At 47.0% G+C, this 12467-nt stretch overlaps 1 protein-coding gene across 1 annotated transcript in view; it reads left to right on the forward strand.

Annotated features, from left to right (window-relative positions):
• FBXL13 (F-box and leucine rich repeat protein 13) overlaps nucleotides 1-12467 on the forward strand; it is a 396865-nt gene that overhangs the window by 76492 nt on the left and 307906 nt on the right. Inside the window, exon 6 of the mRNA XM_073573638.1 lies at nucleotides 4635-4744. Coding sequence (XP_073429739.1) covers nucleotides 4635-4744 — 110 coding nt within the window. The remainder of the gene's footprint in view (nucleotides 1-4634; nucleotides 4745-12467) is intronic.

The following is a 12467-nucleotide window of genomic DNA, read 5'->3' on the forward strand; positions in this document are numbered from 1 at the left end:
AACTGAGGAGATAAGGTAAGGGCAGAGGCATCTTCACCTTTGGAAGTATCCCAGGGAGTAGGACGAGCTAGGGCGCCCCATAGTGTTAGGGACAGGGAAGGATCGCGTGGTTTCTGGTCATCCGACAGCGTCGTGACACATCCGACCATAACTAAGCGATTTCCATACTTGTGGCCATGTGCAAACAAGATGTTTACGGCCTCACTCAATAAAAGTGAATTGAGTGAAGCCAAGCAAGTTTAGTAGAGGCCGGAAGTATGCAAATCACGTGACAGACCGCTCTGTGCCTCAACACCCGAGAATCCTAAGAGCATGCGGTTCACATGCTGTAGGAATTCAGAAGACACCTAGTCATCAGAAGACCGGATAACCTCTTTAACTACTTTGTTGAAATGGATCACATCAGATATTATGACCACAAAAGGAATAGAGTTTCCCAGTGTGGTGGATAAACTATACAATTTGCAGCGGGCACTAAGTGGACTCTCACTTCAGCAATATTACAGACATAATAACACAGATTGTTTCGTTTCAGTATATCAATGTTTCAGAAGGCAATAAATGATAAAACAGCCAAGATTCCCTATGTTATGTTCCTACTGCTGCATTATTCTGCCTCTTATTTCCAAATACTGAATGGACATCATGGATTGCTGTGCAGAACAAACCTACAGTTCTTTGCTAATAATGATAGCATTTGTTCAGTAAACTATACATTTTTGTGTTGGTGAACATTGTCTTAGAAAATGTCAGTGTCTGCCATGATTTATATACAGTGGATTCACATTTTTTATCCTTTACTGCAGATATTTTACCAGCAACTCCTATCCATACTATTATTCGTATAGGTTTAAGGTTTGATAGTGTTTTTTTCTGGCTATTCACATAAAAAAATGTATAAGTTGACACCTTCTATTTCTGGAAATTAGAGTTGTTGTCGCCACATAATGTGGGACGTTCTGAGATGTTGTGCCTGTTCCAAATTAAATTGTAAAATTCAAATACATGCATGGGAGAGCCAATCTAATACATTGAGCATCAAAGCAGATCTCTCTTTATTACCTCATAACATCATGTTATATAAGTTATTAATATTCATGCATTGTAACAATATAATTGGCTCATCTTATCTCTAAATATATGTTGGCATTGGCATACATACATCTTATTGGCTAAAGTTAATTCTGTCTTCACCCAACTGAAAAGTTTAGGTGTGTCTCTCACTTACAGTAGTTTTGCTTTCGCTCACTCTCCTATGTTTTTTCTAAAAGTCTGTTAGACAAAGACATTCATGAAATGAAGTGTCATCACGGGCACACACTGCAGTCACTGCTGCAGCCTCTGCCCCATACCTAAAATTAAGTTTAATAAATGACGTCCATTTCAGGGGCTGGGCTTGTCTCTGCTCTGTCACTGTGGGATGTGCACAATTACAGTGCACTCTCTGTTGCTGGCTCAGATCAGCAGTAATGAGCTGGCACCAGAGCGCGCGCTGTTAGTGTGTGTTTTAAGACTACCTGGCGTGCAGAGACTTGCATGGTCCCTACACGTCGGGTATTCTGACACTGCACACTGTGCCCTGGTGCTGGTTCGTTACAGCTGATCTGAGCCTGCAACAGAGAGCTCACTGTTATTGTGCTCATCGGGCATGGACTAGCCCAGCCCCGGAAACAACCGTCACTGATGACTCTTTATTTCAGAGTGGGGCAGAGGTTGCAGCAGTGACCACAGCCTCTGCCCCCTGATGACGCTTTGCGTAACCCATCATGCACTGGGATTGTCAAGCTTCATCAATAAAGGAAGTAGCAAAAAAAAGTAGATGGTGTAGTTAGTGAAAAATGGGGAATTTTTAATTCAGGTATGTTAGAAAATAGTTTATATTATGGCATTAAACAGATATTTAGATTTAGAATGAAAATTACTTCACTCTGACAGAAAAAAGTTATGGTCCTTGGAAGGGATGGAAAAAGCAGTAGTAGCCAGGGTGGATTGATTTAAATCACGCCGATTTAAATCACGATTTAAATCAAAAGATTTTTTTCTATTTAAATCGGATCGATTTAAATCATGATTTTAATCATGATTTAAATCACTGATTTAAATCAAAAGGTTTTTTTTTAATATAAATCACGATTAAAATGAGAAGTGAGAGCAGTGTGCATGTGCGCCCATAGTTACACGGACGAAACTAGGGGCAACGATCTAACGCCAGGGTGAGGGGGGGACCCCAAAGTAAGTAAAAATCTTTTTTGTTTTACTATATGGCAATAGGTAGGTGTTTAAAAGCAGCATGTCTTAATTGTATAAACTATTAATAGCCTCCACATTTTGTTCATACTGCCCCTTTAATTCCACACTTCTAGCTTGGTTTCAGTTTTGGTTTAGTTTCTTTTTCCCTGCATTCAGTTGACATGCCCAAACTTGTTGGATAGTCAGCAGTACTTGGCTCAGGCTGTAGTAACATCAGCAGTGCTTGGCTCAGGCTGTAGTAACAATCAAACTTCATAAGTGATCTGTGTGAGCCATGGCAGCAGGTCGTAAGAGAGACCCTATTTGGGTTCATTTTGTTGAGATGCCAGCAGCAGATCTTGGAAAGAAAGGTGCAAGAGCAAAGTGCAAATACTGTCAAAAGGATATCCAAGGACTTGTTTGCCGTTTTGAAATCACATTATAAAAACTGCAACCAGAAGGGAAATGAAGATGTTGATAGTGATACAACTAATGTCAATGAACCCCCACAGCTTCTTATGCACCAGGAGCCTAGTACTAGTGGTAAGTCTGGCAATTAATTTACAACCTATTTTTTTAACAGACATTTTACTGGGATGGTTAAAGTCTATGAAAAGAAAAATGATTTAAATCAAAAAAATCTGATTTAAATCAAAAAAATCTGATTTTTTTGATTTTTTTAAAAAAATCAAGATTTTTATCCACCCTGGTAGTAGCACAAGAATGAAAGTTGTCAGAGAAGAACGGCGCTGCTTATTGGAGAGAGCATCAGCAGATGACTATAGTAATGCACTCACAATACATTATATGCACATACACACATTTAGGGTATGTGCACACTAGGGTGACCGGATCTCATATGGGGGGGAAAAAATGTCAGAATCTTGTTCGTCTGGACCCCACAAAACGATTCCCCTTTCCAGATATTGAGAGAGCCAAAATTTGAGCTCGATCAAACGACGTTAACCCGTGCCGCTCGTCGCTCAAAGTTTGAAAAAATCCAAATTGAGGTATTTTAAGATTTAGGTATTTTGCATAGTCTGTTAGACTATAAAGAATGTGACAACAACATTGCAGAAATAGCCCTGACCAAATTTTCGAACCATTTGTGGTATTTGAATGCAGAGTTGGTGGGATTATCGTTTTTTGATCCCACCATTACAGACAATGAAAAGTTGTTAATGGCTAATAAATTGCTCAGTAGCACAGATGAACCATCAGAGCATGCTAACCTACATGAGTTTATAATTTTACATAGTTATCTAATCTATTCTAGAGCTTTAAGTAGTTTTTGAAACGTCAGAATATAATGCTCGGCATTTGCTTACAACTTGCAGGACATATTGCTTTTGTTCTTCATTTTTTGTCAGAAGGTCGTTAAAGTCGGTTACTTCCTACCTCTTTTAATTTTTCTTTCCTAACTTTTGGATTCACAACCCTAGCGTGCTCTGATGGTTCATCTGTGCTACTGAGCAATTTATTAGCCATTAACAACTTTTCATTGTCTGTAATGGTGGGATCAAAAAACGATAATCCCACCAACTCTACATTCAAATACCACAAATGGTTCGAAAATTTGGTCAGGGCTATTTCTGCAATGTTGTTGTCACATTCTTTATAGTCTAACAGACTATGCAAAATACCTAAATCTTAAAATACCTCAATTTGGATTTTTTCAAACTTTGAGCGACGAGCGGCACGGGTTAACGTCGTTTGATCGAGCTCAAATTTTGGCTATCTCAATATCTGGAGAGGGGAATCGTTTTGTGGGGTCCAGACGGACAAAATTCCGACATCGATTTTTTTGCGGTCACCCTAGTGCACACGTTGCGGATTCATCTGCAGATCCGCAGCGGATTCGGCCCTGCGGTTCCGCAGCAGTTTTCCTATGGAAAACAAAAACCGCTGTGCACATGCTGCGGAAAATTCCGAGCGGAAACGCAGCGGTTTATTTTCTGCAGCATGTCAATTCTTTGCGCGGATTCTGCAGCGTTTTTACACCTATTCCATTATAGAAATCCGCAGGTGTAAAAACGCAGGCCAATCCGCTAGAAATCCACAGGAAATCCGCAGGTAAAATGCAGTCATTTTGACCTGCGGATTCTGCAGATTCCGCGCAGAAAAATCCGCAACGTGTGCACATACCCTGAATGTATAAAAAAATTAGCGGGAGTGCTTCCTTAAGAAAGCAACTAATAGTCTGCTGTGTGAGCCATCAGGTAAGCTCTGTGGTCTTATGATGCAGGAGAGGAATGGAGCAGCGCTGGGAACGGCAGACAGCAATGGGTAAGTATTTTACTGCACACACTATACACACATTACTGAATGCTGATTAGGGGTGTAATAAAAAAAAACACTTGACTTGTACTTTCAATGAAAAATGCTTATTGTCTTTCTCTCTACAGTGGCTTCAACCAGAATTCAAAATGTTTATGATGATGCCTTCTTGAAAAAAATCTTAAAAGCATGGAATGCTGAAACCCAGGATTCCAAAAAGAAGAGGGAGTACTTTGAGGTATGTGTAAACTTAACAGTTGTAGTGTTGACATAGTCTAAAATAAATTTAGACTCGCCAAGTAAGGGACTTAAAATTGTTATCTCGAATCTAAAAATACACTGCTGTTTTTACCGTAACTTGGAAATGTAAGCATGCATAAAACGTTTCCATTAGCAAAGAGTTCGTAGGTAAGGGCATGGTGGCATTTTCTCTCGCAGCACTATAGTCTTTAGGGTATGTGCACACGTTTGGCAGATCCGCAGGTCAATATCCACGTGTTTTTTATGCGGATTTATTGCGGATTTTGTGGGGATTTGGCCTGTGTTTTTACACCTGCGGATTTCTATAATGGAATGAGTGTAAAAACGCTGCGGAATCCGCACAAAGAATTGACATGCTACGGAAAGAGAACCGCTGCGGATTCCGTGCGGAATTTTCCGCAGCATGTGCACAGCCAATTTTTTTCCCCATAGGTTATCATTGTACTGTAAATCTCTTGCGTATCTGCAGCGGCAAATCCGCTGCGGATCCGCAGCAAATCCGCAACGTGTGCACATACCCTTAAAGTGAATCTGACGGCCGATATGTGCTGCCAAATCCACGGGCAGCATGTATCAGACACCAGCTGTATGATCTCAGATGTGTATATTTGACTGTGAAACACTGCAGCGTTTCAGAGTAAAACATACTTTAAAAATTGCAATCTTGGACTAGTAGGACAGGTGGGTCCTCGGTGGATTTACCCTGTTTGCTACCCTGGGTTTATAGGTCTCTGCCTAGACTTGAAGGTTCTCTGCTTCTCTGACCCGAATGCAGTTTTTCCCGCACTTTCTCCAACTACCCCCACGGCGTCCACGCCCAGAACTCCTCCCTTGACCCAGACCCAGCCATTCAGGACACCTGAAGCCCAAACAATTTTGAAAAACCTGCCCACCCATTGCAGTCATGGGGGGCTTCCTCTCAGGATGTGCCCTCCCCAGCCCCCATCTTGACCGCATATGGCAAGTCCAGTTTTTTCCCCTTTTACCATTATCCAATACCTAACCGGCCCCCCTCCGAGATCCCCATTCCCACAATAATACACGCCAATACTTGAATTCTTTGGATAATTTGGCCACAGAGGCCAAGTTTATTTACAAACAATAACATTTAATAATAAGCATTAATATGCAATCATAATGCAAAATATGAGGGGAGGGTTCTTGGAGCTAAAAGATCTGGCTAAAACCTCCATGTTACCCTCAGCCGTCCATCCCCAGCTCGAGGGCACCTTAACTCCCGTTCCGGGAAACTAACCACCAGAGCTCCCGAGGTAAAAACCCCGTCCAGAGCCCATAACCAAAAAGCCAGATCTCCCATACCATTTGAAAACTGCCAGGAAATTTTCTTCCAAATCCTTCCCCGACCAATCATCCTCAACTCAAAGAACCCTACCCCCCGCCAACCACGAACAGCCCTGACCACCTCAGGCTCGAGAGTGCCCCAAAGCCACCAAGGCCCTCTCTATCCCCTCCTGTATTGCCAATGCCCACAAACCAATCCCAATAGAATTCAAATGAACCCCGTCGGCTAACCAATAATTACCGACAACCAATTCCAGCTCAAAATGCCTAACACTAATACCCCCATTCCTAGATACAATTCCCGACACTGCCCGATTCAATTTTACCCTAGCCCTATTAATCCCTTTTAACGACCTCGCGTGCCTCCACTTCTGCTTGGGTACCACATTTGACCACACAGTCAAGACGTCCGGGAAAGACATCCACAATCTCAAAAAATCGGAACGTATGTCCCTAATCAATTCCATCACCGGCTTAACCCCTAAATCGTTACCACCCACATGTATGACCAGAACATCGGGAGGTCTATCAAGGCGAGCGGACTTAGCTACTTCAGAGAGCACCCTGCTCCACACCATGCCTCGAAAACCCAACCAATGGATCACCACTTGCTCCCTCCTAAAGCCCAATTGCCTACCATCTGGCCTTGCATCAGCTCGTAGCGCACCCCAGTACGCGTACGAGTGTCCAAATATCCAGGCCAGAAAGGGGTCGCCACCTGAAAAAAATATAACAAAGTATGGAAAACAAATACCTCATAACGGCAATTAACGCCGAACATACAATAAATAACGATCCGACCTCCACCTGCCAATTCTCCTGATCACCTCAGCCCCCAGACCAAGACTGTCAGCCTCGGACGCTGCCCCTATCCTAAAGGAATGGGACCCATACATATCCGGGGGAAGGCCAAGCTCCAACAATCCCTTCTTCAAGACCGCAATAAACTGAAAACGAGACAAATACATACCATCCGCATGGCACAGCAAACGACCCCCCCCACCTGACCACCCTTCCCAATACAACTCCAAACACTTCTGAGGGCACATTACTGCCCCGTCAACTCGCCCCAACTCTACCCTCCTGCCTCTACCCATTTGATCGGTTTTGGAGCGCCTAATCCAAAAAACAATGCCCCCCTGCCCAAAATTCCACATCTTCTGCCAACAAAACTCCGGCCGTGACCCTGCTGCTTGACACTACCTCACTGATGCGCATTGCCCCAAAAAAGGCCAAAGAAAAAGCTAACCTAAACAATGCCAGCTCAAACCCCCAAGACCCTGCCCAAGGCTTCCAATGTACTGAACGAAATAGGCCTCCGTTTATCACAAGTTTTATTACCCCTGCGAAAACCTCACAATGCCTGTCAAACCAAAAATTGTTTCGTCATGTCCGTCACACCCTGTAATTTAAAACCAAAAGCCAGACCCGCTACAAATTTGTTCACCTTGGCCGCAGACCAACCACTATCAGCCGCTTTTCCAATTAAAAACAATACTGCTAACATTCTCTCCTCCTCGCCATTAACGCCGCCCCATTCTGATGCCCAACTCTGCTATACTCGCCACGAGGATTCATAGGCCGACCAGGTCTGGTGCGATACCGATTCCTGGATCAATCTTCCCGCTCTTCCGTAATCACTCGCCCCAGATAAGAAGGGCATTCCATGCCCGAGGCATCCGCTTCTGGCACCAACTCTCGAAAACGCCCCCACTGAAAACGAGACAAAGAATCCGCTATTGAGTTTGTAACCTCGGACACGTGTACTGCAGAAATCCCCGGATTCAACTCCAGACACGGTAGAACCAAAACCCTAACCAACATAATCACCGGGGGGGATGAGGCCGACAAACTGTTAATCACCGCCACTACGCTCGCGTTGTCACAATAAAATCGCACCCTCCGATTCGCGAACATAGAACCCCAAATCGAGACAGCTACAACAATAGGAAACAATTCCAACAACGCCAAGTTTTTGGTAAGACCCAACGACTTCCATTCCTGCGGCCACTGCCCCACACTCCACTTCCCCTTACAGTAGGCGCCGTATACAGAGCTGCCCGCTGCATCCATATAGATCTCAAAGTCAAAATTGCTCAAAGTCTCCTCCTGCTTCAACGACCGACCGTTGTAATTCCCTAAAAAAACGCTGCCAAACCATCACATCCTCCCTATGTTCCTTAGTCAAGCGAACATAATAGTGCGGAGCCTTCACTCCAGCCAATGCGCAAGCCAGACGATGGGAAAAAATGCGACCCATGGGCATAATCCTACAAGCGAAGTTCAATCTCCCCAATAAAGGGGAACTCCTTTAACGTCACCTTCCGCAACCTCGCCATCCTCTCTACCTCATGCTTCAACAATGACAATTTGTCCTTTGGTAAGCGACACTCCATCTTTTCCGAATCAATTACTATGCCCAAAAAAACTTATAACGGTCTTAGGGCCTTCCGTCTATTCCATCGCCAAAGGCACCCCAAAACGCTCCGCCACTCAAACCATGGCTGCTAATGCATTCCTATACAACGATGAATCCGGGGGACCGATAAAAAGAAAATCATCCAGGTAATGAATGATTGATTGCACACCTGCAACATCCCTCACCACCCATTCCAAAAAAGTGCTAAACATCTCGAAAAGTGAACAAGAAATTGAACAACCCATCGGCAAACACCTATCGAGGTAAAAATCCCCATTCCAAAAACAACCCAACAGCGGGATACTCTCCGCGTGAACCGGCAATAAACGAAAGGCCGATTCAATGTCGGTCTTTGCTAACAGAGCCCCAAAACCATAACGCCGCACCCAATGCACAGCGGTATCGAACGAGGTATACTCCACCGAACACAACTCTTTATCAATCCCATTGTTAACTGACAAACCCTTCGGGTATGATAAATGCTGGATCAAACAAAACTTGTTCGGTTCCTTTTTTGGCACTACCCCCAGAGGGGAAACAATCAAACCCGCTACTGGCGCAGTGGGGAATGGACCAGCCATCCTGCCCAGTTCCACTTCCTTTTTTTACTTCGCATCCACTACCACCCCATGCATTGTTGCCGACCGCAAATTTTTAACCGAGAAAGGAACCACATGGCCTGGAGGGGGAATCCTGAAGCCCTCAACAAAACCTTTCCAAATAACATCAGCCTCCACCTGAGCCGGGTACCTATTTAGAAAGGGGGCCATCTCTTGAAGTCTCACCGGCTCTCCCCCTTGACCGGCACACACGTGTGGCTTACCCTTCCCCTTTTTGAAACATTTTGCCACCCCGTGAGAGGTACCATTGCAGTGGGAGCGCATGTGCTTGAACTTACAGCTGTTCCCGTACTTACACTGGCCGTCATTAAATTGCCAGCATGTTCCAGACTTCTCCTTTCCTCCCTGGGTTGCCTGACCACCATTTCAGTGTCCTGCCTGCTGGCTGCCACTGCCCCCGCTCCCGTGAAAGGACTGCTCATACCTCACTGGAGCCATCACCTTCAGCCACAACCCGATATCCTTCTGATCCCATTTTATCTCTGGCTGCACCGCCTTCCTCTGTCTAAACTGCTTATCGTAACCACGCCTGACCCCCGTAAATACGATGCGCCTCCCCAATAGCATCTAAATAGAAAAATAGGCCAGAGCAATTTTCCGGAAACTTTTCGCCTATGACACTCGCCAAAATAGCAAACGCCTGCATCCAATTTACAAACGTCTGTGGAATCAACAGCCACCTCCTCTTTTCTTCCTCCTCTTTTTTACTATCGTCTTTTTTCCTTCACTTCCTTCTTTAAATGCTCACCCAAAGGCCCCTCAAAACACACATAAACCTCTCCCTTAGCCCTATCGTCCAGTTTTATCTTGTCACCCTTGTCCGTCTCCGTTTGCCCCGAAACCGATACCCCCGCTGATGCCCTTCCGTCGCACTCGACCGGGCGTAACGCCTCTCCTTCTGTCTGAGTGCCGGATACCCGACCCACTAGCCATGTCCCCACCGGAGATGGGGCTGCCTCCCCAATTACCCCCCCTCGAGTCTCCTTAATATGCTTGACATATTATTCAAAATATCTCTCAGCTCAGGCACTTCAGCCCCACTATGCCTGCTACACCCCCTCTGCTCCCTGCTACCCCCTAAAATACCCCCAACGTCCTGCAATACTGCCCCTGCGGGCGACAGACACGACATAGAGCCATACTCACATAGCTGCGTGGGTGCTGTGTCCCCGCCAGCCGACTGTCCAGAATCCCGCCGTCCTCCCCGATCCTGCCGTTCACTGCCAGAGCCAGTACCGTCGGACCCTCTGTGCTGCTCCCGGCCCGCGCCCCTGGCCTCCTCATCACCAGGGGGGACCTGAGCACGTGACTCCTGGTGCTCCGCGGATCTCCGGCCCGAGCGGGACCTGTGTCGATCCCCGGACCCAGACCGGCCTGTCCGGTCCGTATCAGACTCCAGCCGACTGCCGGACAGCTGCCCATTGCTGCCCGCTGCTCTCCCCGACCTGTATTCATTGCTAGGGCCTGACAGGACGTCCTCATAATGCCCCCGCCTGCCTGTTGCGCCGCTCTGACTGGCGCTTTGTCCAGCAGGCCCCCGGGTGCGGACCTCCCGTAGCGCCCGCTGCCTGGCCTGCCGACGCTGTCCTCGCTGACGTAGCCTCTGCCCGCTGGCCTGCTCGCCGTTGTGGCGCAGGCCTGCCGCAGACCACTCCTGTGCCCGGGGACCTGCCTGGCGCCACTCTGTCCCGCGATACTTCGGCTCTCGCCCGCGACGTCCTCACTTCCTGGCTGGCCTGCTGTTCCAGCACGGCTCCCGCTCTCCTGCTTCCTGCGCCCGCAGGTTGGCTGGGCGGATTCCTGCCTGGACGGGCGCTGAGGGGGGAAGCTGCCCGGGAGCTCGCGCCACCCGCAGGGTCCCTGGAGGGGCTCCGTAGCTGTCGCCTGCTGCGCGCTGTCACCTCCGGTGACAACCTATCAGGGGGCCTCGTCCTCCTGCCCCGCTGGCTATTTCCAGGCGTATCCACAGACTGGAGGAGAGAGGACAGCTGAGACTGGAGCCATCCTCCCCTCCTGGATCGGGCCACGTCCTGGAGCCTGGACATAAGCGCATCCACTATCTCCATACTTCTTCTGGGATCAGGTGGGCTATTAGGTTCTCTGCTTCTCTGACCCGAATGCAGTTTGTCCCGCACTTTCTCCCACTACCCCCAGGGCGTCCACGCCCAGAACTCCTCCCTTGACCCAGACCCAGCCATTCAGGACACCCGAAGCCCAAACAATTTTGAAAAACCTGCCCGCCCATTGCAGTCATTGGGGACTTCCTCTCAGGCTGTGCCCTCCCCAGCCCCTGTCTTTACTATTATACAGCTGGAAGAAGATTATTTTCTCCAGCAGCAGGGCTGCAACAGCGGCTATACGGATCTGCAGGTGTTGTGTCTTCACACAACACCACCAGGTGAGCACATGCTCCCACCTTTCACTATCTCAACCAGGTGATGCTGCTTTATTTGTGTGCGCTTTTGTCCCTCAAACGGTTCTTTTGTACTTACACGTAGGCAGAATCCTGCCAATCCAGAGCAGCGGTCAGGGAGAAGCCGCTGTAGACCTGCCTTGTCTGACTAGTCTACAGCCCGGCTTTTAAAGTATGCTTTTCTCAGAAACCTCAAGTTTCAGTGAAAAACATACCTGGTGGAGAACATATAGCCAGTGCCTGGTACATGCTGCCCCTAGATTTGGCACCATATATTGACTGTCAGATTCACTTTAAGGTTGTGTGCCCACATTGCGTTTCTTATGCGTTTCCGCCACGTTTTGCCTCAGCGGAAACGCTTAAAAAACGCTAATAAAATGCATCCCCATGCACTCCTGTGGGATTCCACAGTTGCTGTGTCAATGCTGCGGATTTTACCGCTGCGGATTTTACCGCTGCGGAATTGCATAGCTGTAAAATCCGCAGCCCATTATTCCTGTGGAATCGTGGCGATTCCACCGCCATAGGATTGCATTGAAATGCTCGCTTTACTCATGTGGCTATGCCCACCATGCATAAAGTGAGCACCTCATGTGCGGATAGTACCCAGGGTCTGGAGGAGAGTCTCCTCCATGCCCTGGGTACCATATTTGTTTAAAAAATAGAATTAAAATAAAAAATAGGCATATACTTACCCTGTTTCGGTCCCCGGAGTCCTCCCGCCTCTCAGCCACTTTGCCAGCATCTTCCGTTCCCAGGGATGCATTGCGCGAATAACTTCTGATGACGTAGCGGTCTCGCGTGATGCTACATCATCAGAGGTCATTGTCGCAAGGCATCCCTGGGAACGGAAGTTGCCGGCAGCGCCAATGAGGGGCGGGACGACTCCAGGGGGCAAATGGAGGGTAAGTATATCCCTATTTTTTATTTTTTTTTTACTATTTTT

This window comes from Dendrobates tinctorius, unplaced genomic scaffold (genome assembly GCF_039654945.1).
Source record: "Dendrobates tinctorius isolate UK_male_01 unplaced genomic scaffold, ASM3965494v1 ptg000035l, whole genome shotgun sequence".
In the NCBI taxonomy this organism is placed as follows: Eukaryota; Metazoa; Chordata; class Amphibia; order Anura; family Dendrobatidae; genus Dendrobates; species Dendrobates tinctorius.